The sequence below is a fragment of the Labeo rohita genome, chromosome 8 (assembly GCF_022985175.1).
Source record: "Labeo rohita strain BAU-BD-2019 chromosome 8, IGBB_LRoh.1.0, whole genome shotgun sequence".
Lineage (NCBI taxonomy): Eukaryota > Metazoa > Chordata > Actinopteri > Cypriniformes > Cyprinidae > Labeo > Labeo rohita.
In genome coordinates this window covers 32,062,834-32,077,936 of record NC_066876.1, presented here as the reverse complement: position 1 = coordinate 32,077,936, position 15,103 = coordinate 32,062,834, and the positions used below count along the sequence as shown (strand labels likewise).

Sequence of the window (15,103 nt, the reverse complement as noted above, 5' to 3'; positions counted from 1 at the left end):
TATTTTCATAATTACAAAATAAGTAAGTATAAGGTAAGTAAATAAATAAATAAGTACATACATACTTTACTTAAAAAAAAAAAAAAAAATTTTTACTGTTTTAAGGAAATTTTGGTCAGATTTGAAATATTTCAGAATTATAAAAAACATTTTATTTACTTTATTTAAAAAAAAAAAATCATTGTTTAAGAATTAAGAATTTCACAATTTAAAAAAATACTAATTATTAAAAATTAATTCATTACTTAATAAAAAATACTTTATTTCAAAAACATTTTTCATTGTTTAAGAAACGTTTTGTCATATTTTAACTATTTTAGAATTACAAAAAAACATTATTTACTTTATTTAAAAACATTTTTTATTGTTTAAGAAAAGTTTTGTCAGATCTAAACTATTTAATTTATATATATATATACATTTATATATAACTTTGGGGACAATTGTGTTCTCTTAAGTAAACGCACACACACACACACACACAGGTGAAAATGTGACACTCACCTGGCCACGACCTCATTGTCAACTTTGACGATGCAGTACGGATCACTGGTCCCAGAACTTGACAAAAACACACATCATCATCCTCATGTCAACAGCATTATGATTGCAGATGATTAGACTAAAATTAGAGAGCATTCTCAGAACATTCTGCCAACGTTCTCTCAAAGTTATGAACAGTTCTCCAGTAACTTTACTTTAATTTTGTTTAACATTATTTTACTAATGCTCTTGAAATGTTAGCACAAATACATTACTTATACAATGCTCAAATACAAAATTTCTTTTGAACATTTAGTTGGATGTTTATCTAACACAGGGGTAGGCAATGTCGGTCCTGGCGTGCTGCTGTCCTGCAGAGTTTGAATGCAACCCTAATCAAGCACACCTGAACAAGCTAATCAAGGTCTTCAGAATTACTAGGGCTACAGGCAGGTGAGGGTTTTTTCAGGGTTGGACCTAAACTCTGCAAGACATCAGCACTCCAGGACCAACGTTGCTACCAGTTTTTTAAAGAAGTCTCTTCTGCTCACCAGGCTTGCATTTTTTTGATCCAAAGTACACTAAAACAGTAACATTCGAAACATTTTTACTATTTAAAATAACTGTTTTCTATTTGAATATATTTCAAAATGTAATTTATTCCTGTGATTTCAAAGCTTATTTTTTAGCATCATTACTCCAGTCACATTATCTTTCAGAAATCATTCTAATATTCTGATTTGCTGCTCAAAAAACATTTATTATTATTATTATTATTATTATGTTAAAAACGGCTATGTAGAAGTTCAGGAAGTTCAGAAAAACAGCATTTATCTGAAATATAAACCTTTTGTAACATTATAAATGTCTTTATCATCACTTTAAATGTCCAATCCTTAAAAAAATGTACTCTGCTGCTTTAAATAATGATAATAATAAAATAGAAATGTTTGTTGAGCAGCAAATCAGAATATTAGAGTGATTTCTGAAGGATCATGTGACACTGAAGATGGACTAATGATGCTGAAAATTCAACGTTGATCACAGAAATAAATTACATTTGAAAATATATTCAAATAGAAAGCAGTTATTTTAAATAATAAAAATATGCTGTTTTTGCTGTAGACAATTCTTTAAAAACTTCTGACTGTAACATTCTCATGTAATAACATGTAATAACATTCTCAATATAGTAACAGTTTTTAAACGTTACTTATTTTATAATATTCAAAGGACATTAAAAGTAACGTTCCACAAAATGGAATGTTTTCTCTCTGGATGTTCAGAGAAGATTCAGAAATAACATTTTCATAACTTAATGGGAACATTTTTCATTTTTTTAAGAAAAGTTTTGTGTCAGATTTTACCTATTTCACAATTACTTTAATAAAAATTACTTTATTAAAAACAAAAAACACACAAACAAACAAAAAAAAACAATTTTTACCTTCACAATTGGCAAAAATGATTTACCTTATTTAAAAAAAAAAAAACTTTTATAAGGAAGGTTTTGTCAGATTTTACCTATTTCACAATTACAAAAAATATATATTTATCTTTATTTAAAATATATATATACATACTACTTTATTTAAAAAAAAAAAAAAAAAAAAAAAAAAAAAAACCTTTTTTTTTTTTTAGGAATATTTACCTACAACATTTACGAAGGACATTAAAAGTAACGTTCCATAAAATAGAATGTTTTCTCTCTGGATGTTCAAAGAACATTCATAAATAACATTTTCATAACTTAATGGGAACATTTTTCATTTTTTTAAGAAAGGTTTTGTGTCAGATTTTACCTATTTTACAATTACTTAAATAAAAATTACTTTATTAAAAAAAATAAAATAAAATAAAAAAATGTTACCTTCACAATTGGCAAAAATTATTTACCTTATTAAAAAAAAACCTTTTATAAGGAAAGTTTTGTCAGATTTTACCTATTTCACAATTACAAAAAATCTATATTTATCTTTATTTATCTATATTTATCTTTATTTAAATATATATATATATATATATATATATATACATAAACTTTTTTTAGGAATATTTACCTACAACATTTGCGAAGGACATTAATAAGTAATGTTCCCATAATGTTTGCAAAATTATAAAATGAAACGTTCCGTAAAATAGAATGTTTTCTCTCTGGATGTTCAGAGAACATTAATAAATAACATTTTAATAATAGATAACAAATAAATAAATAACATTTTCATTTTAAGAAAAGTTTTGTGTCAGATTTTACCTATTTTACAATTACTTTAATAAAAATTGCTTTATTAAAAAAAACAAAAAAACCCCAAAATTTTTACCTTCACAACTGGCAAATATGATTTACCTTATTTAAAAAAAAAAAAAAAAAAAAAAAAAAAAAACCTTTTATAAGGAACGTTTTGTCAGATTTTACCTATTTCACAATGACAAAAAAATGTATTTGTCTTTATTTAAAAAATTAAAAAAAAAACATTACTTTATTAAAAAAAATAAAATAAAAAAAAACTAAATTTTTACCTAACCTTTACTAAGGACATTAAACAGAAATGTTCCCATAATGTTTGCAAAATTATTAAAAAAAACAAGGATGTTCCAAGTAGAATCATAAATTTAATGTTCATAACTTCACTGGAATATTATCAGAACATTCTGTCATAGTTACACTACCAATAAACAGTAAGATTTTTAATGTTTTTTAAAGAAGTCACCAAGCCTAAGTACAGCAAAAACAGTAAACTTTTCCATTATTTTTACTATTTAAAATACCTTTTCATTATTATTATTAAATATATTTTGACAAGTAATTTATTTCTGTGATTTCAAAGCTGAATTTTCGTCAAGCAAAAGGTTTTTAGAACATATTTGGTTAGCATATCTGAGCAGTATCATAACAGAAAGCCCGGTTGTTTTCCCTGAACTTACACGTCTTTTGCAGGCAGATTTCGTCCCTCGACGATGCGAAAGTAGAGTGAAGTGTTTTTGGCCATGATGAGAGGAGCTCGAGCAGATCAGCCTCATGTCACTGAAGATCTTCAGGGATGGACTAGAGCTTAAGATCTGGGCTGGTCAAACCCCGCAGGAGCTGCTCCGTTAAACACCATTATCAGAAAACCGAAGCTCAAGACACTTGGGTAAAAACCTCCGCTAAATTAATTGACATTCATTACATGAAAACGTCGCCTCCAAGATCCAATAAGAAACTATAAGAACATAAAAAAAGCATATCTTCAATAGAATAACTATATCATGCTGTTCAGGTGATGATGAGATCGGATCTACTCTGGAGTTTCACACCGGCTTTCCATCCACGCGCAAATCCATTGATCTTGTGTCCATCGATCCACTTGATCAGTTATGCACCCGCGACGTTACGTAGCCTATATTTTCTGTAGTCATTATATGATGTAAATGCATTAGACTCATTGCAACAGTGCGTGAGTCGTGATGCCTCCGTCTCTGTTCTCGAGTGATGATGAGACGATGATGATGATGATGAGACTTCAGTGATGCTGTTGAGAACCTGAGGGAACAGCGACACCTGCTGGTGAGCGACGCACAATGCAGCGCCGCGCTGCGCGTAACCACAGAAATGACATCACAACTTTAAAAAATATTTTATTATGTAAAAATAATATGTTTATTCGCACATTTAATAAAGAATAACTAACGCAGAGTGGAATAGTAATTATTACTATTATTTTATTATTATTGTAATGATTATAACAAAGCATGATCGTATTATTTTATCTGTTAAAAATAATGAATTAATCTGATCTTTTAAATGCATTTAAAAGTGATTTTAGACAACATTAAAAGTAAAACTTGCGAAAGAGAAAGAAACTGATTAATGCAGTAAAACATAAGAAATAAAGCTGCAGTATATAACAATAAAGTTACGCTAAAATACATATGACAACTTTATTTAAAAAAAAAAAAAACTTTTTTTTAGGAATATTTACCTACAACATTTACGAAGGTCATTAAAAAGTAACGTTCCCATAATGTTTGCAAAATTATAAAATGAGATGTTCTGTAAAATAGAATGTTTTCTCTCTAGAGAAAAAATATTAATAACATTTTCATAACTTAATGGGAACATTTTTCATTTTTTTAAGAAAGGTTTTGTGTCAGAATTTACCTATTTTACAATTAAAATTACTTAAAAAAAAACACTTTATTAAAAAAAAAAAAAATTTACCTTCACAATTGGCAAAAATTATTTACCTTATTAAAAAAAAACCTTTTATAAGGAAAGTTTTGTCAGATTTTACCTATTTCACAATTACAAAAAATATATATTTATCTTTATTTAAAATATATGTATATATATATATATATATATATATATATTACTTTATTTAAAAAAAAAAAAAAAAAAAAAAAAATTTAGGAATATTTACCTACAACATTTACGAAGGACATTAATAAGTAATGTTCCCATAATGTTTGCAAAATTATAAAATGAAACGTTCCGTAAAACAGAATGTTTTCTCTCTGGATGTTCAGAGAACATTCATAAATAACATTTTAATAATAGATAACAAATAAATAAAGAACATTTTCATTTTAAGAAAAGTTTTGTGTCAGATTTTACCTATTTTACAATTACTTTAATAAAAATTGCTTTATTAAAAAAAAAAAAAAAAAAAAAAAAAAAAAATTACCTTCACAACTGGCAAAAAATGATTTACCTTATTTGAAAAAAAAAAAAAAAAAATTATAAGGAACGTTTTGTCAGATTTTACCTATTTCACAATGAGAAAATATATATTTATCTTTATTAAAAAAAAAAAAAAAAAAAAAAAAAAATTTTTTTTTTTTTTAAAGGAAATTTTTACCTAACATTAGAAACATAAGAAATAAAGCTGCAGTATGTAACAATAAAATTACGCTAAAATACATATGACTTAAAATATTGATTAAACCATAGACACGAGTCTATTATGTATTAAATGTATTATGTACATTTAATACATAATACACAAAAAATAAATACGATATAAATATAAATGTCTCACATTAGCAGCAGTTTAAAGTTGAATAAATAAAATCAATTTAAAATATTTATCTTAAGATTAATTAAAAAAAGTAAGGAAAATACAACTTAATTCAAAGGGAATTCAAACTCTCAGAAAACAAGGCTTCACATGTTCATTTTGCATCTCAAGTCAGTATATTTTAATTTAAGAATGTTTAGACTGAGAAACGGAATGTATTAAACTACAAGAAAACTTCTAGGCATATGAAAGGGCAGCCCCGCGTGCTGAAGGACCTCAGGACGCCGTTGCTGCGCATGCGCAAACTTGCACGCACAGTTCAAAACAATGGTCAGTTCAGTCTGTAATATTTGTAGTTATACATAATAAACATCAAACGAAGTTTAACGTAGTTAAACTCGAAACGCATGTAAGATTAATCGTTTCCTCGACGGAAGGTGAAACTTAAAGCAGGTAAGAGGTTCGTTGAGTTGAATTTCTGTTTTTAGTGTCAGTAGTAATAAGAGGATGTTGTTCAGTGAAGCAACCGGAGACTTACCACCTTAAAAGCTTAAAAAGATACTAAAAATAAATAAATATGCATATAAACACATGCATATACATATCTATGTACAATTATCATCTTGTTAATTGCGTTCATTGACTGTATTCAGTTGCTACTAGTTTATTGCAGCCAGTTTGTTTGTTTGTTTGTTTGTTTGTTTGTTTGTATATTGGTGACGTACATGTTAGTATTACATTTAGTTACACTAACGTTACCGGGCAAAAGTTTTTGAATACTAAGATTTTTAAATGTTTTTTAAAGAAATCTCTTTTGCTCATCAAGCCTGGATTTGTATGATCCAAAGTTTAGCAAAAACAGTAAAATTGTGAAATATTTTTACTATTTAAAATATCTGTTTTCTATTTGAATATATTTTAAAATGTAATTTATTTGTTATTTTAAAGCTGAATTTTTAGCATCATTACTCTAGTCACATGATCCTTCAGAAATCATTTTAATATTTAAAATTTTAATTAATATTTTATTTTTTACATTAATATTTGCTGCTCAAAAAACATTTAAACGTTTCTTTGATAAATAGAAAGTTCAGAAGAACAGCATTTATCTGAAATAGAAATCTTTTGTAACATTATAAATGTCTATATCATCACATTTGAAGCATCCTTGCTAAATAAAATGATTAATTTCTATAATTTCTTTACCAAAAAGAAAAAAAAAAAATATACTGACTCCAAGCTTTTGAATGGTATAGTGTATAATGTAACAAAAGCTTTATATTTTAGATTAATTCTGATATTTGGATCTTTCTATTCATCGAAGAATCCTGAAAAATGTACTGTTTAAAATATTGATAATAATAAAAATAATAAAACATGCTTCTTGAGCAGCAAATCAGCATATTAGAATGATTTCTGAAGGATCATGTGACACTGAAGACTGGAGTAATGATGCTGAAAATTCAGCTTTGATCACAGGAATAAATTACATTTTAAAATAGATTCACATAGAAAGCATTTATATTAAATAATAAAAATATTTTAAAAATTGTACAGCTTTTGCTGTACTTTGGATCAAATAACTGCTGGCTTGGTGAACAGACAAGACTTCTTTAAAGAAACATTAAAAATCTTAGTCTTCAAAAACTTTTTTCAGTTCTTTATAAATTCTACATACCACAGTTATCTTTAATAATCATATTAATACATTTATTAGACTAGTATTAATTGTTTTGACTAATGTTTGACTGATTATAATGGCCACAATCATCATAATTAATATGTAACATTGTTAATTATCCTAAATGAGAGTGTTTACAGTTGTCAAGCTGATTAATGCGTAATTTAAGTGAGCATGACCAGTGTTATTTTAGTATTATTTATATGCATTCATAGTATTTAATAATATTTTAAATGAGATTTTATTTTTTATTTTCAGTATTAGTTTTTCATCTAATGTTTACATTTTATTTTAACTCAGCTTTATTTCAGTCAACAAAAACTGTTTAATACATCCACTCAGGATTTTAAAAAAGGGAGTTATTTGTTTTATACTGAGCTCTTTTCTCCATACATCCAGGCTGAATGTGGGATGGACGCATACTGCGGTGTGAGTGATGATCAGTCTGATGCCGCCAGACAACAAGAGAGACATTATTACCTGCTATCAGAACTGCAGGTGCTCGTGAAGGACCTGCCCAGGTACACACAACACATTACAAATCACTTATGTACAGGAATACATCATGCAGCAGTGATTACAGACTTAGAAATGTTATTGCACACTCAAAAAATAGAAATTTAGAAGTTAAAAATTACAGCAGGGTTTCTGCGGGTCTTTAAAAGTATTAATTACACAAATTAAGGCCATACAAGCTCTTTGATCAGAGCAGAAATCTTAAATTCATAAAGTCATTAAACATTACATGCACTGCAAAAACAAATTGAATACCATCCTCAGAAGTTTTGCTTTCCAGTACTAATCTAAACATCTTTAAATCAAGGTATATTTACTTGAGATGCAAAATAAACATGAAGCCTTGTTTTCTGGCAGTTTATGCTTAAAGGGGTCATTGGATGAAAAGTTCACTTTTACATGTTGTTTGAACATTAATGTGTGTTGGCAGTGTGTGTACAAATCTGCACTATAATGATAAAAATCCATGCAGTGGTTTTTAATTAATCTGTAAAAATAATATTCCCTTTTGCGTCACACCGACAGAGGCCGCTCCCACGATAGTTGATTGACATTAGCGTTTTACTTCAGATCAGTTGTAATAGTCCAACCTCTATGTTTTGATGCCGGAGCAGGGATGTAAGTTAGACAAGAATTGAGGCGATTGAGGTGTTGTGTTGCTGGATGTAATAATGAACATAGTGGTCGTCATTTACCCCTGACATCTGAGCCGCTGAAGATGCAGTGGATTACGTTTGTTTGTGAAGGGAATGCGCCTCCCGATCTTCATAAATCTATCTATGTTCGCACAAATCATTCGTGATCCAGCTTCACTTACAGCAGAAGTGAGTATAAGGGTTTTTTTTATGAATTTTTGCGATCGCCTTTCCTAATAATGTGTTGGTTAGCAAGTTTAGCGGGTAAACGTGGCTAAATGCGGCTAAAGTAAACAGGCTCGTCACTCCACAGAGAGAAGAGAGGGGCGGGGCGAGCAGAGCTCATTAACATTTAAAGCTACCTTGACCAGAACAGGATGATTTTTGGAGAGGTGATTTTGACAAGGTAAAAACTGTGTTATTTACACTACCATTGAGAAATTTTAACCAAAGCATCTTATAGATTTTTCATTAAGACCCTAAAGAATCATGTCAACTTGTGGAAAATGGCCATCCGATGACCCCTTTAAGATAAATATTAAAAATTGATTATATTTATTTAACTTTAAAGTGTTGCTAATGTGAGACATTTACATTTGGAGAACATATTAATTTTTTGTGTGTTCCATTTAAGTTGTTCTTAGAGTCTTATATTTGCCTTCATATAAATACATATAAAAATGTATTACTGCAAAAAGTGCAGCATGCTGATTCAATCAGTTGAAAACAATGTCAAACATCTGTTTAATTTTACATAATATTTTCCACATAGTACAGATTTGGTAGTTCTCCTTCCAAGTGTGTAATATTTATTGATTGTTTGGCAGTGTAAACACGTTCTGCTCACTCTGCTGATGTAACTGGAGGACCTTTGTGAGTAATAAAGGTTTTTTTCAGCTCGTTTCAGCAGCGTCTGTCCTACACCACGCTCAGCGATCTGGCTCAAGCGCTCATCGACGGGACGGTGTATGAAATAGTTCAAGGGCTGCTGGACATTCAGCACCTGACAGAAAAAAACCTCTACAACCAGAGACAGAAACTACACAGCGAACACAGAGGTGTGTGTGAGTGTTTCAGACCATGCTGAAAACTTTAAGATGTTGACTCGGTATGATTTATTTGTGTGTGTCTTTCAGCTCTCAAACAGGATTTGGTGCGGAAACACAAACAGGCTCTGCAGACGTGCAAATCTCACAATCTGGCCGTTCTGAAAACCAACCAGAGAGCAGAAACTGAGGTATGGTGATGTGTTGGTTTGGGTGACCGTATGACCTCTGTTTCCTGCACATGTCTGTGTTTGGCTTCGTTTTCCTGTTGTTTTCATACTTTTGACCAATAGTTTGAAGACAGGGCCTAAAATTAACACTCGCCAACACACCAAATGTGAGTAAAATTTGGTGTTGGTGATTATATGAAGCAGTATTACTTGCAAGTTGGCTGTTATTTATTTTTAATCAATTCTAACAATGCCTGAAAACAAAATATCGTTTAGGATAATTATCAAATCTGCAAATGCTGTGAGTTTGAGTTGCTTATAACATGCATTTGAAAATGCAACATGAGCCAAACATCTTCTGAGTTTGTAATGAAAATGATTTGTGAAAAAAAAAAAATTGAAAGCGCTGTTGTTTAGTGTTTAAAAGTAAAGACGGAAAGAGAAAAAACAGCCATAAATTAAAATTTTACTGTTGTAATTTTACAACGTTAATAAAAATAACAACAACAGCAACAGCAGTAATAATAATAATAATAATAATAATAATAATAATAATACATTGTATTTATTTACTTACTTATTGTTTAAATAATAATAACAATAATAATTATACTTATTATTATATTTTTAACATATTAAATAATATTAATAAATATTTGAAATATTTAATTATTATGAAATAATATTATAGTGATATTTATTGATTTGTTTATATATTTAATATATTGTTATTAATATTTTTTTTTACTATAAATGTTGATCAAATTAATCAAAGAATCCTGAGAAAAAAATTACTCAATTGTTTAAAATATTGATGATAATAATAATAAAAAAACTTGCTTTTTCAAGCAAATCAGCATATTAGAATGATCATGTGACACTGAAGACTGGAGTAAAGATACTGAAAATTCAGCTTTGATCACAGAAATAAAATAAATTTTAAAATATATTAACATAGAAAACAGTTAATTTAAATAGTACAAATGTTTCATAATTTTACTGTTTTTGCTGCAGAAGATAAATTATTAAATTAAAATTATTATTATGAAATATTTCAAATATTTCATAATTATGAAATACTTATGAAATAATATTATAATGTTATTTATTTATTGGTTTATGCATGTTTATATTTATTTATATGTTAATCTTTTTTTATTTATAAATACAAATAAATGATTTTGACTTTTTTTTTAATTTTTATTTTGATTATAATAACCCTATGCAAAGTTTACGTTGTTTTTAATCCTAAATTTAAAGTGTTTACAACCTGCTTTAAACACATTAATACATAATTCGTGTGAGCAAACAAGGCCTGTGTTATTTTATTACTATTTATACACAATTATGTTATTGATTAATGTTTTGAATTGGGTTTTGTTTTTATATATATATATATATTTTTTTAGTTTTTTTATCATACTGGTCATATTAAATTCATAATTTTATTTTTTTCTCCTATTTACATTTATTTCAGTTTTAGTTTTAGTAATTTTCAGTCCAAAGTAACATTTCTAATGTCCATTTAAAATGTGGAAAATGTTTTTTTTTTTTTTATAAAAGTTTTAGGCCCTGCATGCAGGCATTGTACATAATCAACCAAGCGTGCCGTGCAAGAATGTGGGATCTATAGATCGAAACAATGAAAATTTAATGGAAATTCACTTATATATCATGTGTGAGGACTGTAGAGCACGTCAATAGAAAAACAAAACCAAAACGTGCTTAATTTTAGGCATTTTTAGGACGTGTCTGGAAAAAGGAGGACATATGGTCACCCTAGTGTTTGTGAGTTTTCTCTGAGTCCCACAGCAAACGCTGTCTCTCCGTCACTGTTTCAGGCTCTCGATCAGCGGGTGAAAGATGAGCAGAGGATGATGGACGAGAAGATCGTGGCTGAGATGGATCAGAAGGTTCTGGATCAGCAGAACACGCTGGAGAAAGCAGGCGTGCCGGGATTTTACATCACCACCAACCCGCAGGTCACTCTCGCACTTTCTCCCTTTCAGCATCATCTACTTTCATTCTTTTGGTCACAGTTCGCTCTGTCTGTCACAGGAGGTGATGATGCAGATGAATTTGCTGGAACTGATTCTGAAGCTGCAGCAGAAAGAGACGCACTCTGGATCTCTGCCCTGAAAAGACTCACACGTGATTGTGATGGCGGTGAAAGAATCACACACCAGTCAAACTTCTCGGTTTCAACATGAAATAAGTGTGGATGATCTGTTTGGACTGCAGCAGGACGTTGGACCTTCAGATTTTTTGAGAATCTCTTTTAGTTGATGATGATGGGCTGAAAAGGTCTATAACATGACAGCGGAGCACTGAAGAAATGCCCACCGTTTTTCTTTTGACATTAAACATTGTTTTGTAAATATATGTAAAATTTGTTGCATCTGAGGTTGTTTGCACACATTCAGTGTGCTGTTATAATTTATATTACATGTAAAGGAACCACATTAGTTTATTCTTAAATAATTATTAAAAATGACTCTGCATTTGTTAACTCATTTATTTTGTTGAATACAATTTACATCATTAAATCACAAACATAAGGCTGTCAGATTTGCTTCAGTACATGTTCAGAGAGCATGTAAATATTTGGGAACTTTTTAAACTCATTGATTCAGTAGAATTAATTATGTAGAAATATTCATTTGTGTATACAGTAAGAATTACAAATATTGAATTTGATTAATATTAATAATAATAATAATAAAAAATAATTAAATAATAATAAAATAAAATAATAAAAATACATAATTAATTAAATAAATAATTAAAAATGAATAATTAAAAAAAAATTATAAAGATGTTTGAAATTATGTAATTTAAGTATTAAACATTATTTAATTTAATTCATAATAGTTTCCTATTATACCACCATATGTTCAATAAAATAAATAAATAAAATAAATTTTTAATATTTTTATAAAGATGTTTTTAATTATATAATTTAAGTATTAAAAATATTTAATTAATGATATTTGCCATAGTGAAAATGTTAAATATTTTTATTAAAAAAAATTGAATTATGTAAGTATTAAAAATATTAAATTTAATTAATAATATTTGCCTATTATACCATCATATGGTCAACAGAAAAGTAATTAATTTTTTTTTTATAAAGATTTTTTGAATTATATAATTTAAGTATTAAACATTTAATTGACTTAATAATATTTTCCTGTTATACCATCATATGGTCAATAAAATAAATGTTAGATATTTTTATAAAGATCTTTTTAAATACAAAGTTTATTTAAGTATTAAACATATTTAATTAAATTAATAATATTTGCCTATTATACCATCATAATGTCAATAAAAAATAAGTTTTGTTAAACTATTTTTATGAACATTTTTTGAATTATATAATTTAAGTATTAAACATTTAATTTAATTAAGAACATTTTCCTATTATACCATCATATGGCCAATAAAATAAATAAATAAAATAATTTTTGAATTATCTAATTTATTTAAGTATTAAAATATTTTATTTAATTAAGATCAAAATCAAGATTTGCCTATTATACCATCATATGGTCAATAAAATAAATAAAATAAAATTTTAATATTTTTATAAAGATTTTTTGAATTATATAATTTATTTAAATACTAAAAATATTTAATTTATTTAATAAGATCTTCCTATTGTACCATATCATATGGTCGATAAAATAAATACGTTTTAAATATTTTTATAAAGATGTTTTTAAATTACGACCTTTGGGGCTCTGCTCTCATTGAGCATATTTATTTATATAGCATAGTTTATTTTATTTGAGATCAACTACAAACAATGTCAATTTTGTAAAGTTTAGTTTTGAAATGTAAGTCAATAACAATAGGCTGAAGCCAGAGCCAATGGGTAAAGTCTTTAGAGGTACTGAAATGTATATGATTACTATCATTTAATTCATTTGCTATTATTTTACCCAACTTTAAGCAGATGTCATGGAGCAGCCAGTGGGTGGCGCTGTCAAAATCGCTTTATACATGTTTTGCTCATCATCGCTGCTGCAGGTACCAGATGGTTAATGTGGAAAACGCTTAAGATTTTTTACATCGTCGAGTTTTATGAAGTTCATGGACATGTTATGAATCATGCAGCGACTAACTAGCTGTATTTTCCAGTCATGGGTTTTTTCTTACTTGAAACAAAATAAAGTATGTGAAGTAAAATATTTTATTTCAGCTCAATGCCAAAGCAATATTTCTCATTTAGTTTAACTTTTTTGTTACTTAAAATAAAATAAATGTTAATAAAATGTAAAATAAAATATAAAAACTTATTTCAGTTCATTGCCAAAGCAACATTTATCATTTTTATTTAGCTTAACTTGATATATTAAAATTGAACTAAATAAATGTTAATAAAAATTTAATTAAATGTGAATGTATACAAGTATTAAAAAGTATTCATTTGTATATACAGTAAGTATTAAAATATTTAATTTAATAAATAATATTTTACTATTATACCATCATATGGTCAATAAAATAAATAAAATAAAATTTAAATATTTTTATAAAGATTTTTTGAATTATTTAATTTAAGTATTAAAAATATTTAATTTAATTAATAAGATTTGCATATTATACCATGATATGGTCAATAAAATAAATAAAATAAAATTTAAATATTTTTATAAAGATTTTTTGAATTATAAAATATAAGTATTAAAAATATTTAATTTAATTAATAATATTTGCCTGTTGTACCATCATATGGTCAATAAAATAAATAAATGTAAAATATTTTTATAAAGATTTTTTTTAATTTATATAATTTAAGTATTAAACATTATTTTTTTATAAAATATAATAAAATACATAAAATAATTTTTAAATATATTAAAAATATTTGCTAAAATATGTTTGAAAATATATTTATATAAATGTATGTTTTGTACCAATTTTGCCTTTTTTAAAAGTTTTTTAAAATATAAATATTGTTTTTAAAAACATAAAAAAAATTATATATATTTCTCCATATATTTCAATCCAAGAAAATATATTCACATATGTCACATTTGAAGAAAAACTAAATGTAGGTTACTGTACTACCACAAATTATAGGTGCCTTGTGTCTTTGCAAAGTACAGTAGCTTTGCAAATATTTATTTTGTCATATTTTAACAGACCTCTCTCTGGCAGTTTTTCATCTTCCTCTTCTCTTTCATGTCATTTTTTTCACACTGTATCCACTGTTTTCACAATGCAGGGTTGGGGTCAATTCAGGAATGAACTCAACAATTCCAATTCAAAGAAGGAAATGGAATTGGAATTCAACAACAATTACAGGAAACAGAGTTGGAATTGAATTGGAATTACAGGAAGTGGAATTCAATTCAGGGAAATTCCACTGAATTCCGTTTATTGCTGTTTCTGAGCATTTATTTGTGATTGCATTTAGAGACATACATTTGAACTTTATTTATGATGCTTTACAAATACCAAGTAATGTATGAAATAGAGTTGATCAAATGCAAGTAAATAAAAATGAGAACTGTACATTATGAATTAATAACTGAATGACAGTGGTGATAGGTTTCTGGATGTA

At 27.2% G+C, this 15,103-nt stretch overlaps 2 protein-coding genes across 3 annotated transcripts in view; one reads left to right on the top strand and one right to left on the bottom strand.

Moving 5' to 3' along the window:
- The window catches only part of LOC127169713 (rasGAP-activating-like protein 1), a 49,085-nt gene extending 45,078 nt beyond the window's left edge, over window positions 1-4,007 (bottom strand). The window contains exons 1-2 of the mRNA XM_051117278.1: window positions 3,409-4,007; window positions 505-561 (exon numbers count right to left, since the gene is read on the bottom strand). Of these exons, the coding sequence (XP_050973235.1) occupies window positions 505-561; window positions 3,409-3,473 (122 nt within the window). The 5' untranslated portion in view covers window positions 3,474-4,007. The remainder of the gene's footprint in view (window positions 1-504; window positions 562-3,408) is intronic.
- Window positions 4,008-5,761: 1,754 nt separating this feature from the next.
- dgcr6 (DiGeorge syndrome critical region gene 6) lies at window positions 5,762-12,032 on the top strand. 2 transcript variants are annotated; one of them, XM_051118081.1, is made up of 6 exons: window positions 5,762-5,943; window positions 7,564-7,685; window positions 9,213-9,373; window positions 9,452-9,552; window positions 11,373-11,513; window positions 11,590-12,032. In XM_051118081.1, exons 2-6 carry the CDS (start codon window positions 7,576-7,578, stop codon window positions 11,668-11,670), a joined length of 594 nt encoding a protein of 197 aa, XP_050974038.1. In that variant the 5' UTR covers window positions 5,762-5,943; window positions 7,564-7,575; the 3' UTR covers window positions 11,671-12,032. The 2 variants fall into 2 exon arrangements, with proteins under 2 accessions (XP_050974038.1, XP_050974037.1); XM_051118080.1 differs by having other exon boundaries at window positions 5,763-5,936.
- The last annotated feature ends 3,071 nt before the right edge of the window (window positions 12,033-15,103 follow it).

Excerpts from the sequence above, each read along its gene's own strand:
- dgcr6 (XM_051118081.1), top strand. The coding sequence starts at position 7,576 with ATGGACGCATACTGCGGTGTGAGTGATGATCAGTCTGATGCCGCCAGA. Across the intron at positions 7,686-9,212 it reads CTCGTGAAGGACCTGCCCAG|CTCGTTTCAGCAGCGTCTGT; the intron begins GTACACACAACA and ends GGTTTTTTTCAG. Across the intron at positions 9,374-9,451 it reads ACTACACAGCGAACACAGAG|CTCTCAAACAGGATTTGGTG; the intron begins GTGTGTGTGAGT and ends TGTGTCTTTCAG.